Source organism: Monodon monoceros, unplaced genomic scaffold (assembly GCF_005190385.1).
Source record: "Monodon monoceros isolate NGI ecotype Baffin Bay Population unplaced genomic scaffold, NGI_Narwhal_1 Super_Scaffold_11, whole genome shotgun sequence".
Lineage (NCBI taxonomy): Eukaryota > Metazoa > Chordata > Mammalia > Artiodactyla > Monodontidae > Monodon > Monodon monoceros.
This window is the reverse complement of record NW_021703767.1, coordinates 55281177-55300562: the sequence shown is the minus strand read 5'-3', so window position 1 is coordinate 55300562 and position 19386 is coordinate 55281177. Positions and strand designations below refer to the sequence as shown.

General features: G+C 39.6%; 1 protein-coding gene across 1 annotated transcript in view; it reads left to right on the top strand.

Annotated features, from left to right (window-relative positions):
- Window positions 1-19386, top strand: part of MYH15 (myosin heavy chain 15) — a 186117-nt gene that overhangs the window by 20545 nt on the left and 146186 nt on the right. Inside the window, 2 exon segments of the mRNA XM_029213706.1 lie at window positions 5375-5478; window positions 6707-6845. Of these exon segments, the coding sequence (XP_029069539.1) occupies window positions 5375-5478; window positions 6707-6845 (243 nt within the window).

The window sequence follows — 19386 nt, the reverse complement described above, 5'->3', positions numbered from 1 at the left end:
TTCAAGTGGTGTGTAAACTTCAGGAGAGGAGGTCAGGAAACAAGTCCTTGACTCTTAGAATCCTTGACACTTTGCCTAATGCCCTGAGAACTCACTCCATAAAGTGACAGTAATACACAATGGTGGTTGCCAAGAGGTGCGCCTGAGAATGTCTACTGGTGCCCTGAATGCCTCTGGGGAAGGAAGTGGTCAGCATCTGGACCTCCTATTCTGGAGCATATTCAGTTTATCCTCTTTACCCATTAGGTCTCTCTTGAACTAGTCTCATATCTTTACTCACTTTCTCCCCACTGGTTATTAAGCGGCATAAGATGTGTGTATGGTTGTGCAGACTGTGTGCTTCCCAACTCCAGAGAATGCAATTCAAACCATAGACTATGTGAATGATTCTCTCTGGAGTTGGGCAGTGCACAACCTCTTCAGCTGTACACGGCACCACTGAGGAACAGGTAATGACGGGTAATGTGGCATAGAGGCACTAGCTACAGAACTTCATTTGTGAGATCCTAAACTGTTTATTTTTGGCTCAGTGTCAGCTTCACTCCTTTTCATAGTGAGCACAGTCCTGGAGAACATTCAGCCATTCAGAAAGTAAAATTTAATGTCAGGATGACATGAAACAAAGCCTTTTTTTTTTTTTTTTTACATCTTTATTGGAGTATAATTGCTTTACAACAGTGTGTTAGTTTCTGCTTTATAACAAAGTGAATGAGCCATACATATACATACGTTCCCATATCTCTTTCCTCCTGCGTCTCCCTCCCTCCCACCCTCCCCATCCCACCCCTCCAGGCTGTCACAAGGCACTGAGCTGATCTCCCTGTGCTATGCAGCTATTTCCCACTAGCTACCTACCCCACGCCTGGTAGTGTATATATGTCCATGCCTCTCCCTCGCTCTGTCACAGCTTACCCTTCCCCCTCCCCGTATCCCTAAGTCCATTCTCTAGTAGGTCTGTGTCTGAAACAAAGCCTTGAATGATAAAACACTCACCCTTAATGGGTTCTCTGCATCTCCTACTGGAGAGTGGGCCCTAGAAATGAACCTATATAACGGTTGACACCTGCACTTTTTGGAATTGTGAAGCAGTTGACTTTTACCTTTAGCATCCCCTCACCCCTTCTCTTTCTGCCCTACCCCCATCCTTCATGACACACTCCCTGTCCCTGCCTGCCTCCTCCCATCCTCCAGGTGCCCCAGCCTGGTCAACAATCTTCCGTGTGGGCCCTTACTGACCTAGACAGTCTCTCTGACTCTAATAGTGTCTCATAAAAATGCATTTAGTTTTTTTTTCTCATTCTCTTAAGGCCATTTCCCATGGTAGAAAGAAATTAACTAAATAAAGGAATCCCCGTTTACATGATACTCCTCTGAGATAACCTCAAGCCTCAAACCAATTAAAATTTACTGTTCCTTGAAAATAAGTTTTGATAAGACCCAGGGCAGGGGAGATGTTTGATCTAAAGCCCTTTCAGAGTTCCTCAAACAGTCATGCTTCTGGCCTCGGCATTCTCTGGAGCCACCACTTCATGCTGAGGGCAGCTGCTCCAGTGAATGGTTACCATTGCGGCAGCCATGTTTCTGGTTGTAAGGGGATGGAAGGAAGGTCTATCGCGTGTGCTGAGTGACGTCCAGAAATGATGCATCTGGAAGCGGGGAGGGGCTGAGGGAGAAATGCATATATAGCACTTGGGCTCACCATTCTGTCTTATTACCAGCCCCCTCCTGAATCTTGGCTCTTTCCTCCACCTGGTCCTCTAGTCCTTGGGCATGTGGCGTTCTTGCCCCCTGCTCTGTCTCCCTCTGTGTTTGTCCGATGTTGAGCTTGCACAGAAGTAAGACCCTGCTTCTGTCTATGACAAAGGAGGAAATGGAATCCCGTCATGTTTACTCATATAGGTTTCAGTTGTGGGTGACGTAGTCTAACAGAAACACTAGAGATTGTGTTCTAAATTCATTTTATCATTAATTTGACCCTGGGCAAATAGTGAGCCTTTCTAGCCTTCCATTTTCCTATATTTAACATGTAGAAAATAATGTCAGATATAGCACATTTGATCATCATGACCAGGATGAAAATGATCAAAAATGACATAATAAACATGAGAGTAAAATGAAAATTCTATGAAAGTTTGATCTAGAATGATCTAACAGGTAATTCATGGCAAAGCAATCTTGGAAAGTAAATTTTTTTTTTTAATGAGTCAGCCACTGAAACATGCCCCACCCCCTAAAGACACACGGCAGTGTTTCCTGTTTAGGTGTGTGGTTCCTCTAGCCTCCTCGAGGGAAAGGACTATTTTAGTTTTGTATCCTTACATCCTCCCATAGCATATACCTATGGTAGAGAAAAAAGATTAAACAAATGTTTTGATTTGAAAGAAATGGAGATGATGTCTGTATCTGAGCTGTGAAGGAGGTGAAGGGACAGGACATTGTCACACCCAGATATCTGGCCTGGGTGTGGTGGTGACATTCACTGGCATAAGGAACCACAGAAGAGGAATACCTTCAGGGAAGATAAGGAAAACATCATCCATCTGGTTGTGGTAATGTTGGGTTTAAGCTACCTATGGCCATCCACATTGAAATGTCCAATGGGAAGTTGGAGACTAGGTCTGGAGCTCAGAAAATAAATGTAGATTTGAGAGTCATCAGTAAAGTCATGAATGAACCTTGCAAAAGAATATATAGAGAGATTATTGACAGTATACAGTCGGGACAGTATTTGATACCCCTGCTGACTCCCTCTTCCTTGAAAATCTCCCCACCTTGGCTTCTAGTAGACCACCCTCCCTTGTTTCTCTCCTAAATCTCTGGGCATAGCTTTGCAGGTTTCTCTCTTTCATCCAGTCCATGACTTCAGAGTACCCTGGGGCTCAGTCCTTGGCTCTGTCTTGTGGTGATAGATCATCTAGGCTGACTGCTTTAAAGATCATTTCTATCTGATGACTTGCAAAGTTGGATCATGAGTCCAGACTTTTCTTTAGTATTTCAGACTGATAGCTAACTGACTCTTTTATGTCTCCACTTGGATGTTAAATAGGCATCTCAAACTTCATATCCCTACAGCCTAGTTCCTGAACTCCACCCCGCAAGACCTGCTCCTACCACAGTGTTTCCCAGGTAGGCTGAAGTCATCTCCATCCTTCCACCTGCCTGGGCACAAACCCTTGGAGTTATCCTTGATCAGCCTTTCTCCCACATTATTCTCATTTGTTCCATCAGCAAATCCTATTGACTCTACTTTCAAAACCCAAGCTCTGGCTACTTCTCACCATGTCTGTTGTTATTCTCCCAGTCAAGTACCACCATCTCCCTCCTGAATTAACCCTTTCCTGGTATCCCTGCTCCCACCCTGTCCCTCTGTCTTTAACCAGCAGCCATAGTAAATTAAAAAAAAAAAATCAGATCATGTCACTCCTCTGCTCAAAAACCTGTAATGGCTTCATATCTCACATAGAACAGAAATGCCCAAATCCTCAACATAGCCTGTGAGGCACTCTTGATGCCTCTCTGACCTCATGATCTACCCCTTCTTTGACCAACTGTAGCAACTCAAAATCCCAGGCAACATTCCACCCCAGGGCCTTTGCATTGGCTTTTTTCTTTCTGGAACATTCTTTCCCTACTTATCCATGATTCTCTCCCATAACTCAAACTTGACTTGTGGAGGCCTTCCCTGATCACCCTATTAAAAACTGCAACTCTGCATCTCCAACACATTTTACTCCCTTTCCCTGCTTTTATTTATCTCCATAGCGATTACTATCTTACATGTCATATATTTTACTCATTATTATTATTTTTTTACTTCTGTCTCCTCCTGTTGGAATATAAGCTTTATGAGGGCAGGAATGGGATTTTTTTTCACTGATGTATCCCTAAAACTTACAATAATGCCTGGCATATTATTGGATCTCAAACACATATTTGTTGATATGAAGTGAAGCATAAGGAAGAATATAAGGAGATTCCTGAGAAGTAGTAACATTTCAGGGACATTTGAATCACCATTGAAGTAAATACTTAAAAAAATTATTATGAATTATATTTCTATTTAAGTTATATATTGTCCTTGCATTCAGCCTGATTTCTTTTGGGCTAGCCCAATTACTTTTATCAAATAGCTTTATCAAAGTATTATTGACCTAAGTGTAAGTATTGACATGTGTATCTATGAAGTGAAACCATCACCACAATCAAAATAATGTAGGTATCCATTCAAAAGTTTTCTCATTATCTCTTGTAATCCCTCCCTCCTGCCCATCCTCACACCCTCAAGCCCTCCTCTTCTAACCCAGTCTCTAGACAACCACTAATATGTTTTCTGTCACTAATATGCTCTCTGCAATCTATAGATTAGATTGCATTTCTAGAATTTTATAAGATGGAATCACGCAGTATATACTCTTCTTTTTCTGCCTTATTTCACTCAGCATAATTATTTTGAGATCCTTCCATGTTGTAGCACATATTCATAGTTCATTCGTTTGTTTGCTAAGTAATAATAATCCATTGTGTGGATAGACAATGTTCTGTTAATTATTGATGGACATCTGGGTTGTTTTCAAATAGAGCTGCTATGAACATTCACGTAGCCCAGTTTCTTTGTTTCTGAGATTTGGGGTTCAGGATAATAGAGCCTCACTTCATTGAGTGCTAAACAAAACTCAGATTGGCTCAAAAAACTTCACTGGGAGCGAGTGTCAGGCTTTAAGAGGTTAATGTGATTTGGCCACGTCGGTGGCAGATGTGCCGCTGACAGCTTGCCTTGGCTTCAGCTTGCATTATGCTTCCTGACTAAGTGAATCATGTGAGGAGTCTTAGACATCTCAGAGGTAGCTGTATTTACGGATTTACACAGTAGCTGATTTACGGATCCCTTGAAAGACAGACTCAGCCTCCTAATAGGGAGGACGTGATGTGACAGGATGACACTGCTAATGTTCCCTGGGTGCTGACCCCAGGGTCGGCCTGCTTCCTAGCTTTTGAAGCTCAGGCCTGTTATAATTTACAAACCACTTTTTGTCCTCTGACCCTCAACCATGTATCTAGGCCAAATTCCTGTTTTCAAAGTTTTGCCAACATGCATTATCTGTTTTTCTTGCGCACCAATTCAAGCTGCTACAATTGAATCTGCTTTCAGATTTGGCCTGCCTAGTCTTCTCTTGGGAGGCATTAACACATGACTGACACGTTAATAGAGGGCAGAAATTGATTGCAGAGGTTTGGGTGTAGATTATGGATTTTATTTTGGCTTGTTTACAAGTATGCTGTAAGCCGTAAGAGTAAACTGTGAATATTGGTCACTTATTTTCTAAAGCCTTGTGGATTTCTTTAAGCTGTTTAACTGATGGTTTTCCCACTGCAGATATGCTCCTTGTGTCTGAAAATCCCTTTGACTTTCACTTTTGCTCTCATGGAGCAGTTGCTCTGGAGAGCTCAGATGATGCTGAAGAATTGCTGGCCACAGATGTAAGGCTTGTTAGTTATCAAAGTATGGTAATGACAATGAGAAATGAAAGAAAGCATCATAGATCTCCTCTCTTCCAAAGGGTCCTGGAGAAGTGACCTTCCTTCCCCTGGGGGTGGAGAGTGGAAGGAGCCCCTCCAGGACGGTTTCTGTCCAAAGTTTTATACTTATTTATTTTGTCAATATAGTGACTTCGGTACATATGGAAAAGTAGGAAGATGCTTCAACTCAGTGACAACCACTGTTTTTAGTCTTTATTTTTTTCTATTTGGGATTGTTGTTACATAGTTGTTTTGGTGGTTTTTTTAAAATCAAAGATTATAATCATACTGCATATGCTATGTGATATATACTTTGTTTTTTTGATTATTCTTAAGCATTGTTAATGTTATTACAAACTTCATAAACACTTAAATGGATACTTAATATTTTATCAGACATTAATTCTATAGTTTATTTAATCATTCGCCTACTGTTAGACTCAAGGTTGTGTTGGTTTTTTTTTCCTACTGTGGTGAATGTCTTTGTAGGTGAGTGCTTTTTCTATATATCAGAGTCACCGTATGCTAGATTCCTAAAAGTGAAATTACTAGGTAGGATTATGAATTTTTTATAGTCTCTTGATACATATTCTAAATTAACCACTAGAAAGATTGTACCGATTTCTATCCTCCTGGAGTGTGTGAGAACACACTTCTTACCATGTGCAGTGGCTTCCTAGGATGCTGTTCTTTGGTGACATGGTTTTTCTTTTCTTAAATACTTCCTTTTGCCAGTCTTTAAAATGTATCTGGAATAAAGCTGGGAGAACATATGGGATCCCAGAAATAAGCAACCTATCAGATATGGTGCTACTTTCTTCCATAACCATGAAAGGCAAAATAATTTAGCTCATATAGCCAGTTAATGATAGATTATTGGAAAGGAGAGGAGGGGGTCAGGGCAGCCGAGGAAAGTTCTAAAACTACTGGAAATTAAACAAGTCAAGTCATAAGCCTTCCTAATTCTCTTTTAAAGGGATAAGCAGACTGTGGGTGACCAAGCACCAACAGGGCCAATTTGCATTGCTTTGAGCAGAGCTGTCACACTTCACTTCGGGGCTGTGGTGATCTGTCTTCTGGCAGCCCACAGCCCACTGAGTGGAGGGAGGTGTGACACACAGCGGGGGTGAGGTGCTTACTGCAGCCATTAGGCAACTGAAGACTTGGCCATCTGCTTCTCTTTTTACAGCAAGCCATGGACATTTTGGGCTTTCTTCCTGATGAGAAGTACGGATCCTACAAACTCACTGGAGCCATCCTGCACTTCAGAAACATGAAATTTAAACAGAAGCCCAGAGAAGAGCAAGTAGAAGCAGATGGCACAGAAAGTAAGGATTACTTTAAAGACATGGCATGTATGCTCTTCAAATCCCTGACCCCAGGTCTGCTCCCCTTTTCCTTGCAGTTAAACTCACCTCTTAGTTTTTGGAAAATGTTGAAATTAATCAGCAATCTCCCTCAATTGCTGTCCCACCAAATTATTCTCTCAGCCAACATTCTGAATTAGAATCCTTGTATCTCAGGATAAGACACATTCCTTAATTAATTATTGATGATGGCAGTAAATTTGCTAAACTTGGGTGACATAGGATTGACTAAGACGTAGCCTGCCTTCAGCATATAGACTACTGAGAAAAACAGAAAAAGGAACAAATTACCATGAGATGTATGAAGTGACATAATGAAGGTGTGAACAAAGATCTGTAGAAGTCCAAAGCAGGAGTTTTCCACTGGGTTGAAAACAAAATGGCTTCTTTTCCCTTTGTTTTTTATTCATATTCTAAAAATCTATAGTCATGCCTGCTTACCAAAAAGATCTATAATGAGTTATCTGTCTAGAATGATCATCAAAATAGAAAATCACAATTATGAAAAGAAGGAATCATAGTCATAATTATTTCATTTAATATTAAAATTCCTGGCAATTGCAACAAAAAGGAAAAAACATTCATTCAAATCTTTCAACAAATAATTTTAAAAATTTTATATTTTTAATTGTGGTAAAATATACACAACATAAAATTTTACCCATTTTAACTGTACATATTAGTGGCATTAAGTACTTTCACATTGTTGTGCAACCATCACCACTATTCATCTCCAGAACTTTCTCATCATCCCAAACTGAAACTTTATACCCATAAAACAATAATTACCTATTACCCCCTACCCCTAACCCCTGGAAAATTTTAGTCTACTTTCTGTCTCTATGAATTTGACTACTCTGGGTACCTCATATAAGTGCATTCATACAATATATATTGTCCTTTTGTGTCTGGTCTATTTCACTTAGCATGATGTCTTCAAGACATGTTGTGTTAAGTGTCAGAATTTCATTCCTTTCTAAGGCTGCATAACATTCCATCGTATGTATATTCTACTTTTTGTTTATCCATTCATCTCTTTATAAACACTTGAGTTACTTCCACTTTTCACTAGTGTGAATAATGCTGCTGTGAACATTAGTGTTCAAATATCTGTTTGAGTCTGTGCTTTCACTTCTTTTGTGTATATACATAGAAGTGGAATTGCTGGATTAAATGGAAATTCTATGTTTAATTTTTTAAGGAACCACCATATTTTCCATGGTGGCTGCACCATTTTTCCATTCTCACCAGCAATGCACAAGGGTTCAAATTTTTCTACATCCTCACCAACACTTGTTGTTTTCCGTGTTTTTTGTTTTGTTTTGTTTTTTTGTTTTTTTTTTTGATAAGAGCCATCTTAGTGGGTATAAGGTGGTGGTGTCTCATTGTGTTTTTTTTTTTAAATAGATCTTTATAGGAGTATAATTGCTTCACAATACTGTGTTAGTTTCTGTTGTACACCAAGGTGAATCAGACATATGCATACATATGTCCCCATATCCCCTCCCTCTTGAGCCTCCCTCCCATCATCCCTATCCGACCCCTTTAGGTCATCGCAAAGCACCAAGCTGATCTCCCTGTGCTATGCTGCTGCTTCCCACTAACTAACAATTTTACATTCAGTAGTGTATATATGTCAATGCTACTCTCAGTTCACCCCAGATTCCCCCTCCTACCTGTGTCCTCAAGTCCATTCTCTATGTCTACATCTTTATTCCTGCCCTGCAACTAGGTTCATCAGTACTTTTTTTTTAAGATTCCATATATATGTGTTAGCATACGGTATTTGTTTTTCTCTTTCTGACTTACTTCACTCTGTATGACAGACTCTAGGTCCATCCACCTCACTACAAATAACTCAATTTCGTTTCTTTTTTATGGCTGAGTAATATTCCATTGTATATATGTGCCACATCTTCTTTAGCCATTCATCTGTTGATGGACATTTAGGTTGCTTCCATGTCCTGGCTATTGTAAATAGTGCTGCAGTGAACATTGTGGTACATGACTCTTTTTGAATTATGGTTTTCTCAGGTATATGTCCAGTAGTGGTATTGCTTGGTCATATGGTAGTTATTTTTAGTTTCTTTTTTTTTTTTTTAAACATCTTTATTGGGGTATAATTGCTTTACAATGGTGTGTTAGTTTCTGCTTTATAACAAAGTGAATCAGTTATACATATACATATGTTCCCATATGTCTTCCCTCTTGCGTCTCCCTCCCTCCCACTCTCCCTATCCCACCCCTCCAGGCTGTCACAAAGCACCGAGCTAATATCCCTGTGCCTTGCGGCTGCTTCCCCCTAGCTATCTACCTTACTACGTTTGTTAGTGTGTATATGTCCATGACTCTCTCTCGCCCTGTCAAAGCTCACCCCTCCCCCTCCCCATATCCTCAAGTCCGTTCTCCAGTAGGTCTGCGTCTTTATTCCTGTCTTACCCCTAGGTTCTTCATGACATTTTTTTTCCCCTTAAATTCCATATATATGTGTTAGCATACGGTATTTGTCTTTTTCTTTCTGACTTACTTCACTCTGTATGACAGACTCTAGGTCTATCCATCTCATTACAAATAGCTCAATTTCATTTCTTTTTAAGGCTGAGTAATATTCCATTGTATATATGTGCCACATCTTCTTTATCCATTCATCCGATGATGGGCGCTTAGGTTGTTTCCATCTCCGGGCTATTGTAAATAGAGCTGCAATGAACTATTTTTAGTTTCTTAAAGAACCTCCACACTGTTCTCCATAGTGGCTGTATCAATTTACATTCCCACCAACAGTGCAGGAGGGTTCCCTTTTCATCATACCCTTTCCAGCATTTATTGTTTCTAGATTTTTTGATAATGGCTGTTCTGACTAGTATGAGGTGATATCTCATTGTTTTGATTTTTGATTTGCATTTCTCTAATAATTAGTGATGTTGAGCATCTTTTCATGTGTCTCTTGGCTATTTGTATGTCTTCCTTAGTGAAATGTCTATTTAGGTCTTCCACCCATTTTTTAATTGGATTATTTGGGGGTTTTTTGATATTGAGCTCCATGAGCTGTTTGTATATTTTTGAGATTAATCCTTTGCCTGTTGCTTCATTTGCAAATATTTTCTCCTGTTCTGAGGGTTGTCTTTTTGTCTTGTTTATGGTTTCCTTTGATGTGCAAAAGCTTTTAAGTTTAATTAACTCCCATTTGTTTATTTTTGCTTTTATTTCCGTTACTCTAGGAGATGGGTCAAAAACGATCTTGCTGTAGTTTATATCAAAGAGTGTTTTCCCTATATTTTCCTTTAAGAGTTTTATAGTGCCTGGTCTTACATCTGGGTCTTTAATTCATTTGGAGTTTATTTTTGTGTATGGTGTTATGTAGTGTTCTAATTTCATTCTTTTACATGTAGCTGTCCAGTTTTCCCAGCACCACTCATTGAAGAGACTGTCTTTTCTCCATTGTATGTTCTTGCCTCCTTTGTTGTAAATTAGGTGATCATATGTGTTTGGGTTTATCTCTGGACTTTCTATCCTGTACCATTGATCTATATTTCTGTTTTTGTGCCAGTGCCATACTGTCTTGATTACTGTAGCTTTGTGGTATAGTTTGAAGTCAGGGAGCCCAATTCTTCCAACTACGTTTTTCTTCCTCAAGATTGCTTTGGCTTTTCGGGGCCTTTTGTGTTTCCATACAAATTGTAAAATTTTTTGTTCTAATTCTGTGAAGAATGCCATTGGTAGTTTGATAAGGATTGCATTGAATCTGTAGATTGCTTTGGGTAGTATAGTCATTTTCACAATGTTGATTCTTCCAATCCAAGAACATGGCATATTTCTCCATCGGTTTATGTCATCTTTGATTTCTTTTATCAGTGTTTTATAGTTTTCTGAGTACTAGTCTTTTGCTTCCTTAGGCAGGTTTATTCCTAGGTGTTTTATTCTTTTTACTGTGATGGTAAATGGGATTATTTCCTTAATTTCTCTTCCTGATTTTTCATTGTTGGTGTATAGGAATGCCAGAGATTTCTGTGCATTAATTTGTATCCTGCAACCTTACCAAATTCACTGATTAGTTCTAGTAGTTTTCTGGTGGCATCTTCAGGATTTTCTATGTATAGTATTATGTCATCTGCAAAAAGTGACAGTTTTACTTCTTTTCCAATTTGTATTCTTTTTATTTCTTTTTCTTCTCTGAATGTCGTGGCTAGGACTTCTAAAACTATGTTGAATAAGAGTGGCGAGAGTGGACATCCTTGTCTTGTTCCTGATCTTAGTGGAAATGGTTTCAGTTTTTCACCATTGAGTATGATGCTTGCTGTGGGTTTGATGTATATGGCCTTTATTATGTTGAGGTAGGTTCCCTCTATGCCCACTTTCTGGAGAGTTTTTATCATAAATGGGTGTTGAATTTTGTCAAAAGCTTTTTCTCCATCTGTTGAGATGAGCATATGGTTTTTATTCCTTAATTTGTTAATGTGGTGTATCACATTGATTGATTTGCGTATATTGAAGAATCCTTGTATCCCTGGGATAAATCCCACTTGATCATGGTGTATGATGCTTTTAATGTGTTGTTGGATTCTGTTTGCTAGTACTCTGTTCAGGATTTTTGCATCTATGTTCATCAGTGATATTGGTCTATAATTTTCTTATTTTGTGATATCTTTTTCTGGTTTTGGTATCAGGGTGATGGTGGCTTCATAGAATGAATTTGGGAGTGTTTCTCCTTCTACAACTTTTTGGAAGAGTTTGAGAAGGATGGGTGTTAGCTCTTCTCTAAATGTTTGATAGAATTCGCCTGTGAAGTGAATTCTATCTATCTGGTCCTGGACTTTTGTTTGTTGAAAGAGTTTTAATTATGGTTTCAATTTCATTAATTGTGATATGTCTGTTTATATTTTCTAATTCTTCCTGGTTCAGTCTTGGAAAATTGTACGTTTCGAAGAATTTGTCCATTTCTTCATGGTTGTCCATTTTATTGGCATATAGTTGTTTGTAGTAGTCTCTTATAATCCTTTATATTTCTGCAGTGTCAGCTGTGATTTCTCCCTTTTCATTTCTAATTTTATTGATTTGCATCCTCTCCCTTTTTTTCTTGATGAGTCTGACTAAGGGTTTATCAATTTTGTTTGTCTTCTCAAAGGACCAGATTTTAGTTTTATTGATCTTTGCTATTGTTTTCTTGGTTTCTATTTCATTTATTTCTGCTCTGATCTTTATGATTTCTTTCCTTCTACTGATTTTGGGTTTTCTTTGTTCTTCTTTCTCTCATTGTTTTAAGTGTACGGTTAGATTGTTTATTTGAGATTTTTCTTGTTTCTTGAGGTGAGATTGAATTGCTATAAACTTCCCTCTTAGAACTGCTTTAGCTGCGCCCCATAGGTTTTGGATCATCTTTTCACTGTCATTTGTTTCTTTGTATTTTTTTTTTCTTCTTTGATTTCTTCAGTGATCTCTTGGTTATTTAGTAGTGCACTGTTTAGCCTCCATGTATTTGTGTTTTTTACAGTTTTTTTCCTGTAATTGCTTTCCAATCTTATAGCCTTGTTGTCAGAAAAGATGCTTCATATGATTTCAATTTTATTAAATATTCTGAGGCTTGATTTGTGACCCATGATGTGATCTATCCTGGAGAATGTTCTGTGTGCACTTGAGAAGAAAGTGTATCCTGCCACTTTTGGGTGGAATGTTCTATAAATACCAGTTAAATCTGTCTGGTCTATTGTGTCACTTAAAGCTTGTGTTTCCTTATTTATTTTCATTTTGGATGATCTGTCCATTGGTGAAAGTGGGGTGTTAAAGTCTCCTATTATTATTGTGTTACTGTCGATTTTGCCTTTCATGGTTGTTAGCATTTGCCTTATGTATTGAGGTGCTCCTATGTTGGGTGCATAAACATTTATAATTTTTATATCTTCTTCTTGGATTGATCCCTTGATCATTATGTAGTGTCCTTCCTTAGCTCTTGTAACAGTCTTTATTTTAAAGTCTATTTTGTCTGACATGAGTATTGCTACTCCAGCTTTCTTTTGATTTCCATTTGCATGGAATATCTTTTTCCATCCCTTCACTTTGAGTCTGTATGTGTCCCTACATCTGAAGTGGGTCTCTTGTAGACAGCATATATATGGGTCTTGTTTTTCTATCCATTCAGCCAGTCTGTGTCTCTTGGTTGGCACACTTAATCCATTTACATTCAAGGTTATTATCGATATGTATGTTCCTATTACCATTTTCTTAATTGTTTTGGGCTTGTTTTTGTGAGTCTTTTTCTTCTCTTGTGTTTCCCACCTAGAGAAGTTTCTTTAGCATTTGTTGTAAAGCTGGTTTGGTGGTGCTGAATTCTCTTAGCTTTTGCTTGTCTGAAAAGCTTTTGGTTTCTCCTTCAAATCTGAATGAAATCCTTGCTGGGTAGAATAATCTTGTTTGTAGGTTTTTCTCTTTAACACTTTAAGTATACCTTGCTACTCCCTTCTGGCCTGCAGAGTTTCTGCTGAAAAATCAACTGATAACCTTATGGGGATTCCTTTGTATGTTATTTTTTGTTTTTCCCTTGCTGCTTTTAATACTTTTTCTTTGAATTTAATTTTTGTTAATTTGATTAATATGTACCTTGGTGTGTTCCTCCTAAGGTTTATCCTGTATGGGACTCTCTGTGCTTCCTCGACTTAGATGACTCTTTCCGTTCCCATGTTAGGGGAGTTTTGGACTGTAATCTCTTCAAATATCTTCTTAGACCGTTTCTTTTTCTTTTCTTCTTCTGGGACCCCTATAATTTGAATATTGGTGCATTTAGTGTTGTCCCAGAGGTCTCTGAGATTGTCTTCAATTCTTTTCATTCTTTTTTCTTTATTCTGCTCCTTGGTAGTTATTTCCGGCATTTTGTCTCCAGCTCACTTATTCTTTCTTCTGCCTCCATTATTCTGTTATTGATTCCTTCTAATGTATTTTTCATTTCAGTTATTGTGTTGTTCATCTCTGTTTGTTTGTTCTTTAGTTCTTCTAGATCTTTGTTAAGAATTTCTTGTATTTTCTCATTCTGTGCCTCCATTCTATTTCTGAGATTCTGGATCATCTTTATTATCATTACTCTGAATTCTTTTTCAGGTAGATTGCCTATTTCCTGTTCATTTATTTGGTATTGTAGGTTTTTACCTTGCTCCTTCATCTGTCATGTATTTTTTTGCCATCTCTCTCTTTTTTTTTTTTTTTACTGAGTGGGATTGTATTCCTGTCTTACTTTCTGTTTGGCCTTAGTCTTCCAACACTGGAGTTTGTAGGCTGTTGGGTAGAGCTGGGTCCTGGTGCTGAAATGAGGACCTGTGTGAGACCTCATTCTGATGAATATTCCCTGGGGTCCCAGGTTCTCTGTTAGTTCAGTGGTTCAGACTCAGAGCTCCCACTGTAGGAGCTTCAGCCCAAACCCGTGCTCACAAACCAAGAGATTGCAAGCCACATGGGGTGGCAAAAAAAAAAAAAGAGAGAGAGAGAGAGAGAGTGCAATAACAAAGTAAAAAAATTAGACTAGAAAACTAACAGATATATTAGAAAGAATAAAAAAATTAAAATATAGATGAATCAACAACTGGAAGGTACAACGTACCACAATAGTAAAAAAAAAAAAAAAAGAAGAGGAGGGAAAAGAAAAAGAAAAGAAAAAAGAAGGAGGGGGTGAGGGCCTTAGCTGTAGAAGGTGGGGCCTAAGCAAGGGCGAGGTTTGGGCGGTGGGTGGGGTGTATCCTTAGGACCCACAGGGCTGGAAAATGCCCTGGGGGCTGTGGGGGCGTTGGAGCTTAGGCTCAACAGAACAGAAGGGGCCCAGGCGTGCCTCCCGCCCCCATGTCAGAGGGCAGGGACCTCACCTGGGAGCCCAGCAGGCTTCCTGGTTTCAAGTGGGTGAGACAAATGCCCTCTCCTCCTCTCCCGCTCCTCCTGGAGGGCCCCTCCCACCTGCCTCTCCTGATCTCCTGACCTCCCTCCTATGTCCCCAGGACCAATGTGGCCAGGGTGAGGGGGTGCGCCCTGGAGGGCAGGGGACCAGCCTGGGAGCCCAGCAGGCTCCCCAGGCCTGAGTGGCTGGGGCAATTTCCTCCTCTCATGCTCCTCCTAGAGGGCCTCTCCCACCTGCCTCTCCTGATCTCCCCAGCCTCAGGGTCACTGATCCTGTCTGGCCTCCACTTCTCCTCCTCCCTCAGTACCCCCACATCCTACCAGTTCACTTGGGGGTTCCTCCTGTCTCCTTGGGCACCAGGGTCCTCCACCAGCAGCCAGCAGGTGCTCTAGTTGTGGGGAGACACGCTCATTGTGGTTTTGAATTGCATTTCCTTGATGATTAGTGATGTTGAGTATCTTCATGTATTTATTGGACATTTGTATATCTTCTTTGCAGAAATATCTATTCAATTCCTTTGCCCATTTTTTGGTTGCATTGTTTGTTTTTTTATTGTTTAACAAATATTTTTTGGGGCAGTCTGTGTGGGGGACTATTCCTGGTCCTAGAGATATACCTATGAACAAGATATAATCCCTGTCTTGATTGTCTAGTGTGGGAGATAGACAATATGTACATAAATGGACAAATATGCATGAAGTCAGAATGAAAAAATTAAAGCAGAGTAAAAGAATAAAAAATAATAGGAGTTAGGGGGTTATCGTTGATAGGGTGGTCAGAAAGTCCCCTCAGAGAAGAGGACACTTGAGCTCAGAGAAAAATACAGTAAGGAAATGTGCCCTGAATATTGTGTAAGCATCTTCTATATTAATATATTAATATATGCTTTCATGGCATCTTGCTGCCGTATTTTGCTGTTTTTGTCCTTGTTCTTTTTTTTGCTTTTCCAACGCTTTGAAACAAAGTTTTTAAAATTATTTTTATTACAAAAACAAGGCATAGTTATTAATTAGAAAATACAGATAAGCAAATGAAGCAACGCATCTCATACAGTCTCCATGATGGTTCCTTCTCAGGTTCTTTACTGGAGTCCTCATCTTCCTTACTTCTAACTGCTATAAGGCTGCTGAGCTCAACTCTTGAAACTTTTCTCTGCTCATTTCTTAGCTGATCAACTCAAACTCAACATGTATAGAACTGAACTCTTCATCTCTTCCTGCCCCTTCATTTCTCAGTCTTCTTAATAAATGTCAACTGGATTCTCCTGACTCAAATCTTAGAGTCATCCTGAACTTCTCTCTTTCTTGTTGTCTCTACCTTTAAATATATGTAAAACTCACAACTACCCACAATCACATGTTCACTGCCACCGCTTAGCCTGAGCCACCATTTCTCACCAGACTGTTGTGATAACCTCCTTACTGATGTCCCTGTCTCCACCCTCATCCCATCACTGTAGTTGTACATATTGCAGCCAGCAGTGATCCTTTCATAGTGTAAACTAGCCCATGTTCCCTCCTCGGTGCTAGGTTCATGTGTGGCTTCCATCTTACTCAAAATAAACCCTCAATCCTCATCATAGCCTCCTTCTGTTACCTCTCTAAATCTCTCTATAATCCCATCTCCATATTATGCTTGATAATATGAAATTTATATTTGGTCTTTGTCCCAATATCTGGCACAGAGCTCTTAATTTGGAATTTCTTGAGTGATGAGAGCCATAAAGGTGCCTTTTATGTTAACAAGGTGACTTTTGGACTGTACCTATGGATAGGGTCTTGTCACCACAAGAACTAACCCTATGATTAGAGAGTTGGAACTTTCAATCCCACCCCTGTCAGGGCAGAGGAGCAGGGCTAGAGATTGAGTTCAATCACCAATGGCCAATAATTCAATCGACCATGCCTATGTAATGAAGCCTAAAAAATAAAATCTTAAAAGGACAGTGTTCAGATATCTTCTTGGTTGCTGAGCACGTGGAGATTTGGGGAAACTGGCATCCTTGGAGAAGGCGTGGAAGCTCTGTACCCTTTACGCATACCTTGTCCTATACATCTTTCCCATTTGGCTATTCCCGAATTATATTCTTTTACAATAAATCATTGATCTAATAAGTAAAGTGTCTTTCTGAGTTCTGTGAGCCTCTAGCAAATTAACTGAACCCAAGGAGGGTGTTGTTGGAACCTCCAATCTGTAGCTGGTCGATCAGTAGCCTAAGTGACAACCTGGACTCACAATTGGCATCTGAATTGGGGGAAGCAGTCTTGTAGGACTGAACTCTTAACGTGTGGAATCTGATGCTATCTCCAGGTAGTTGGTGTAAGAGTTGAGACATCCAGCTGGTGCCACAGAACTGCCTAGCGTGGACCCACGTACCTCAGTGGAATCAGGTGCAGAACCCCCACCTACCTACCCTTTCCCCATTCACTCACTCCCCTCACTCAGCCCACAGGTCTCTTGGCTCTTTTGGGATCATTCGAGCTCTCCTGTTGCAGGACATTTTCACTAACTCCTCCTTCTATCTGGGACTCTTCCTAGGTATCTTCATGGCTGACTCCCTCACTTTGTCAAGGTGCCTTCTTGGATGTTATGTTATCAGAAAACCCTTCCATGACTGCCCCCACCTCCTTCTCATCATCCCCTATCTCCTTACCCTGAATATTTTTGTTTGTGTCATTCATACAGCTGTTTTTTATTAGGTGTCTTACTCCCCAGTCTCCATCAGATGTAAGCTCCGTAGGAGCAGGGGCCTAATTTGTTATGCACTGCTGTATTTCTAGGTTTTAATACAGTGCCTGGCACTGTATCATAGTAGCCCTTACTGTAGTAGTAAATAATTATTTGTTAAATGAATCCTACCCACTCAGGGACATAGGACATATTCTTTGTCTTTTTCTAGTTGAGTGACTTTCTCAATATGCTCACCAATATTAGCAGTTACAATTTTCCTCCTGCCAGTTAGCCAGATTTTATTTTACATTTAAGCATTAATAAAGTTAACATTTTTGTGGGTTATTACCTATTTGTATTGTTTCTCTTTTGAATTTTTATTTCCATTGTTAGCCCATTTTTAAAATTGAGGTACGGGATTTTTCTTATTGATTTCTAAGGGCTCTTAATATTGATATATTAAGCACTGGTAATTTTCCTCCCAGTCATTTAAGAAGGAATTGAAGGAGCTGGACAGATGGAGAAGAGGATGGAAAGGGGGAAGGGACCCAAACCTAAGGGGACATCCTTGCATTTACCTCCTTCTTGAGTCCCAACCTCATATTTCTAACTTTCTACTGCATATTCTACTGCTACCCTAAACCCTGCATGGCTAAAACTCAGTGTATCATCGCGTCCCCCAAGTGATGTCTTCCTGTTGACTTTTCTATTCATATTCACAGTACTGCTCTTCTCTCTGCTTCTTGGGTTAGAAACCTCTTGGTCCTGTTTCTCAGTCTCTCTTTTTCCCTTTCCCATTCTTAGTTTAGACTTTCAGCACTTTTGCACTCCAGTGTCCCACAGTGGGTTCGCTTTCTCTGTAATCTCCTCACTCTCGTCTATCTTGCATGCTTCCACAACATTAATCGTTCTGAAGCCTGACTCTTATTATGCCATTTCTCTGCTAACAGCCCTTTAACATATCCCCATTATATAATTAATACCTTACAGTGGCATCAGATGTCTCCTGAGACCACAAATCACCCACATTTCTGTTTATCTCACTTCCTAACTTGTTGGTACTATCCACCGTCTTTGACCATCGCCACACTGCCTGCCTCTGGGCCTTTAAGTCATGCTGTTCCCTGTCTCAGAAATGCTTGTTCTCCCATACTTGCCCATCAAAGCCCTTCTCATCCTCCAAGGCTCAGATGAAATGCTATTTCTTTCTTGAAGTCTTCTCTGGTCATGCAGTCCAGAAGGGATCTCTTTCTCTTTCAAACTTTCATGATACTCATGATTTGTCTCTTATAGGCAGTTGTTTTATTGACTTGCTATTTTTGCCTGTGTTTTATTTACTCTCATGGATTATAAACCCCTTGACAGCAAGGATTTTTGTCTTGTTTATCTATCTTCTTACTATAGCATCTAGCACCAGGCCTTGCACATAGCAAGTGCTCAGAAACTCAGTTCAATAAATTAAGGAAGTTTGAACAGCTCAGAAACCGTATTATAACCCTACATAAAAGACTAATTGAAGATCATTTTCAAAACCCTTTTCCACATTAGCCAGATTGTGGTTTGACAAAACTGGATTTTGTTTCTTTGTATCTGGTTATTTACAGATCAGATAGAACTGGGATAGAATTGTCACACTGGAAAGGATTGCCTCTTGTTTTTCTCTACCTCCTTACCTGTTCTCAGTTGCAGTCAGACTTTGTTCTCTCCATCTTCTAAATGTATTTACAAACCTGTCTACCCTTCTCTAGAGAGTAGTTCTCAAACTTGGTTACACATCAGAAAGCATCTGGGGAGCTTTTTAATTCCTGAAGCTCAGGCCTCACCCAGACCAAAGGAAACCAATCTCTGAGGGAGGATGCAAGCATAAGGATTTGTTTTTATAACTTGCCAGGTGACCCCAATGTACAGACAAGGTTGAGGACCCTCTGAGAAGGACTGTTCTCAGACCCTCATGTGTAT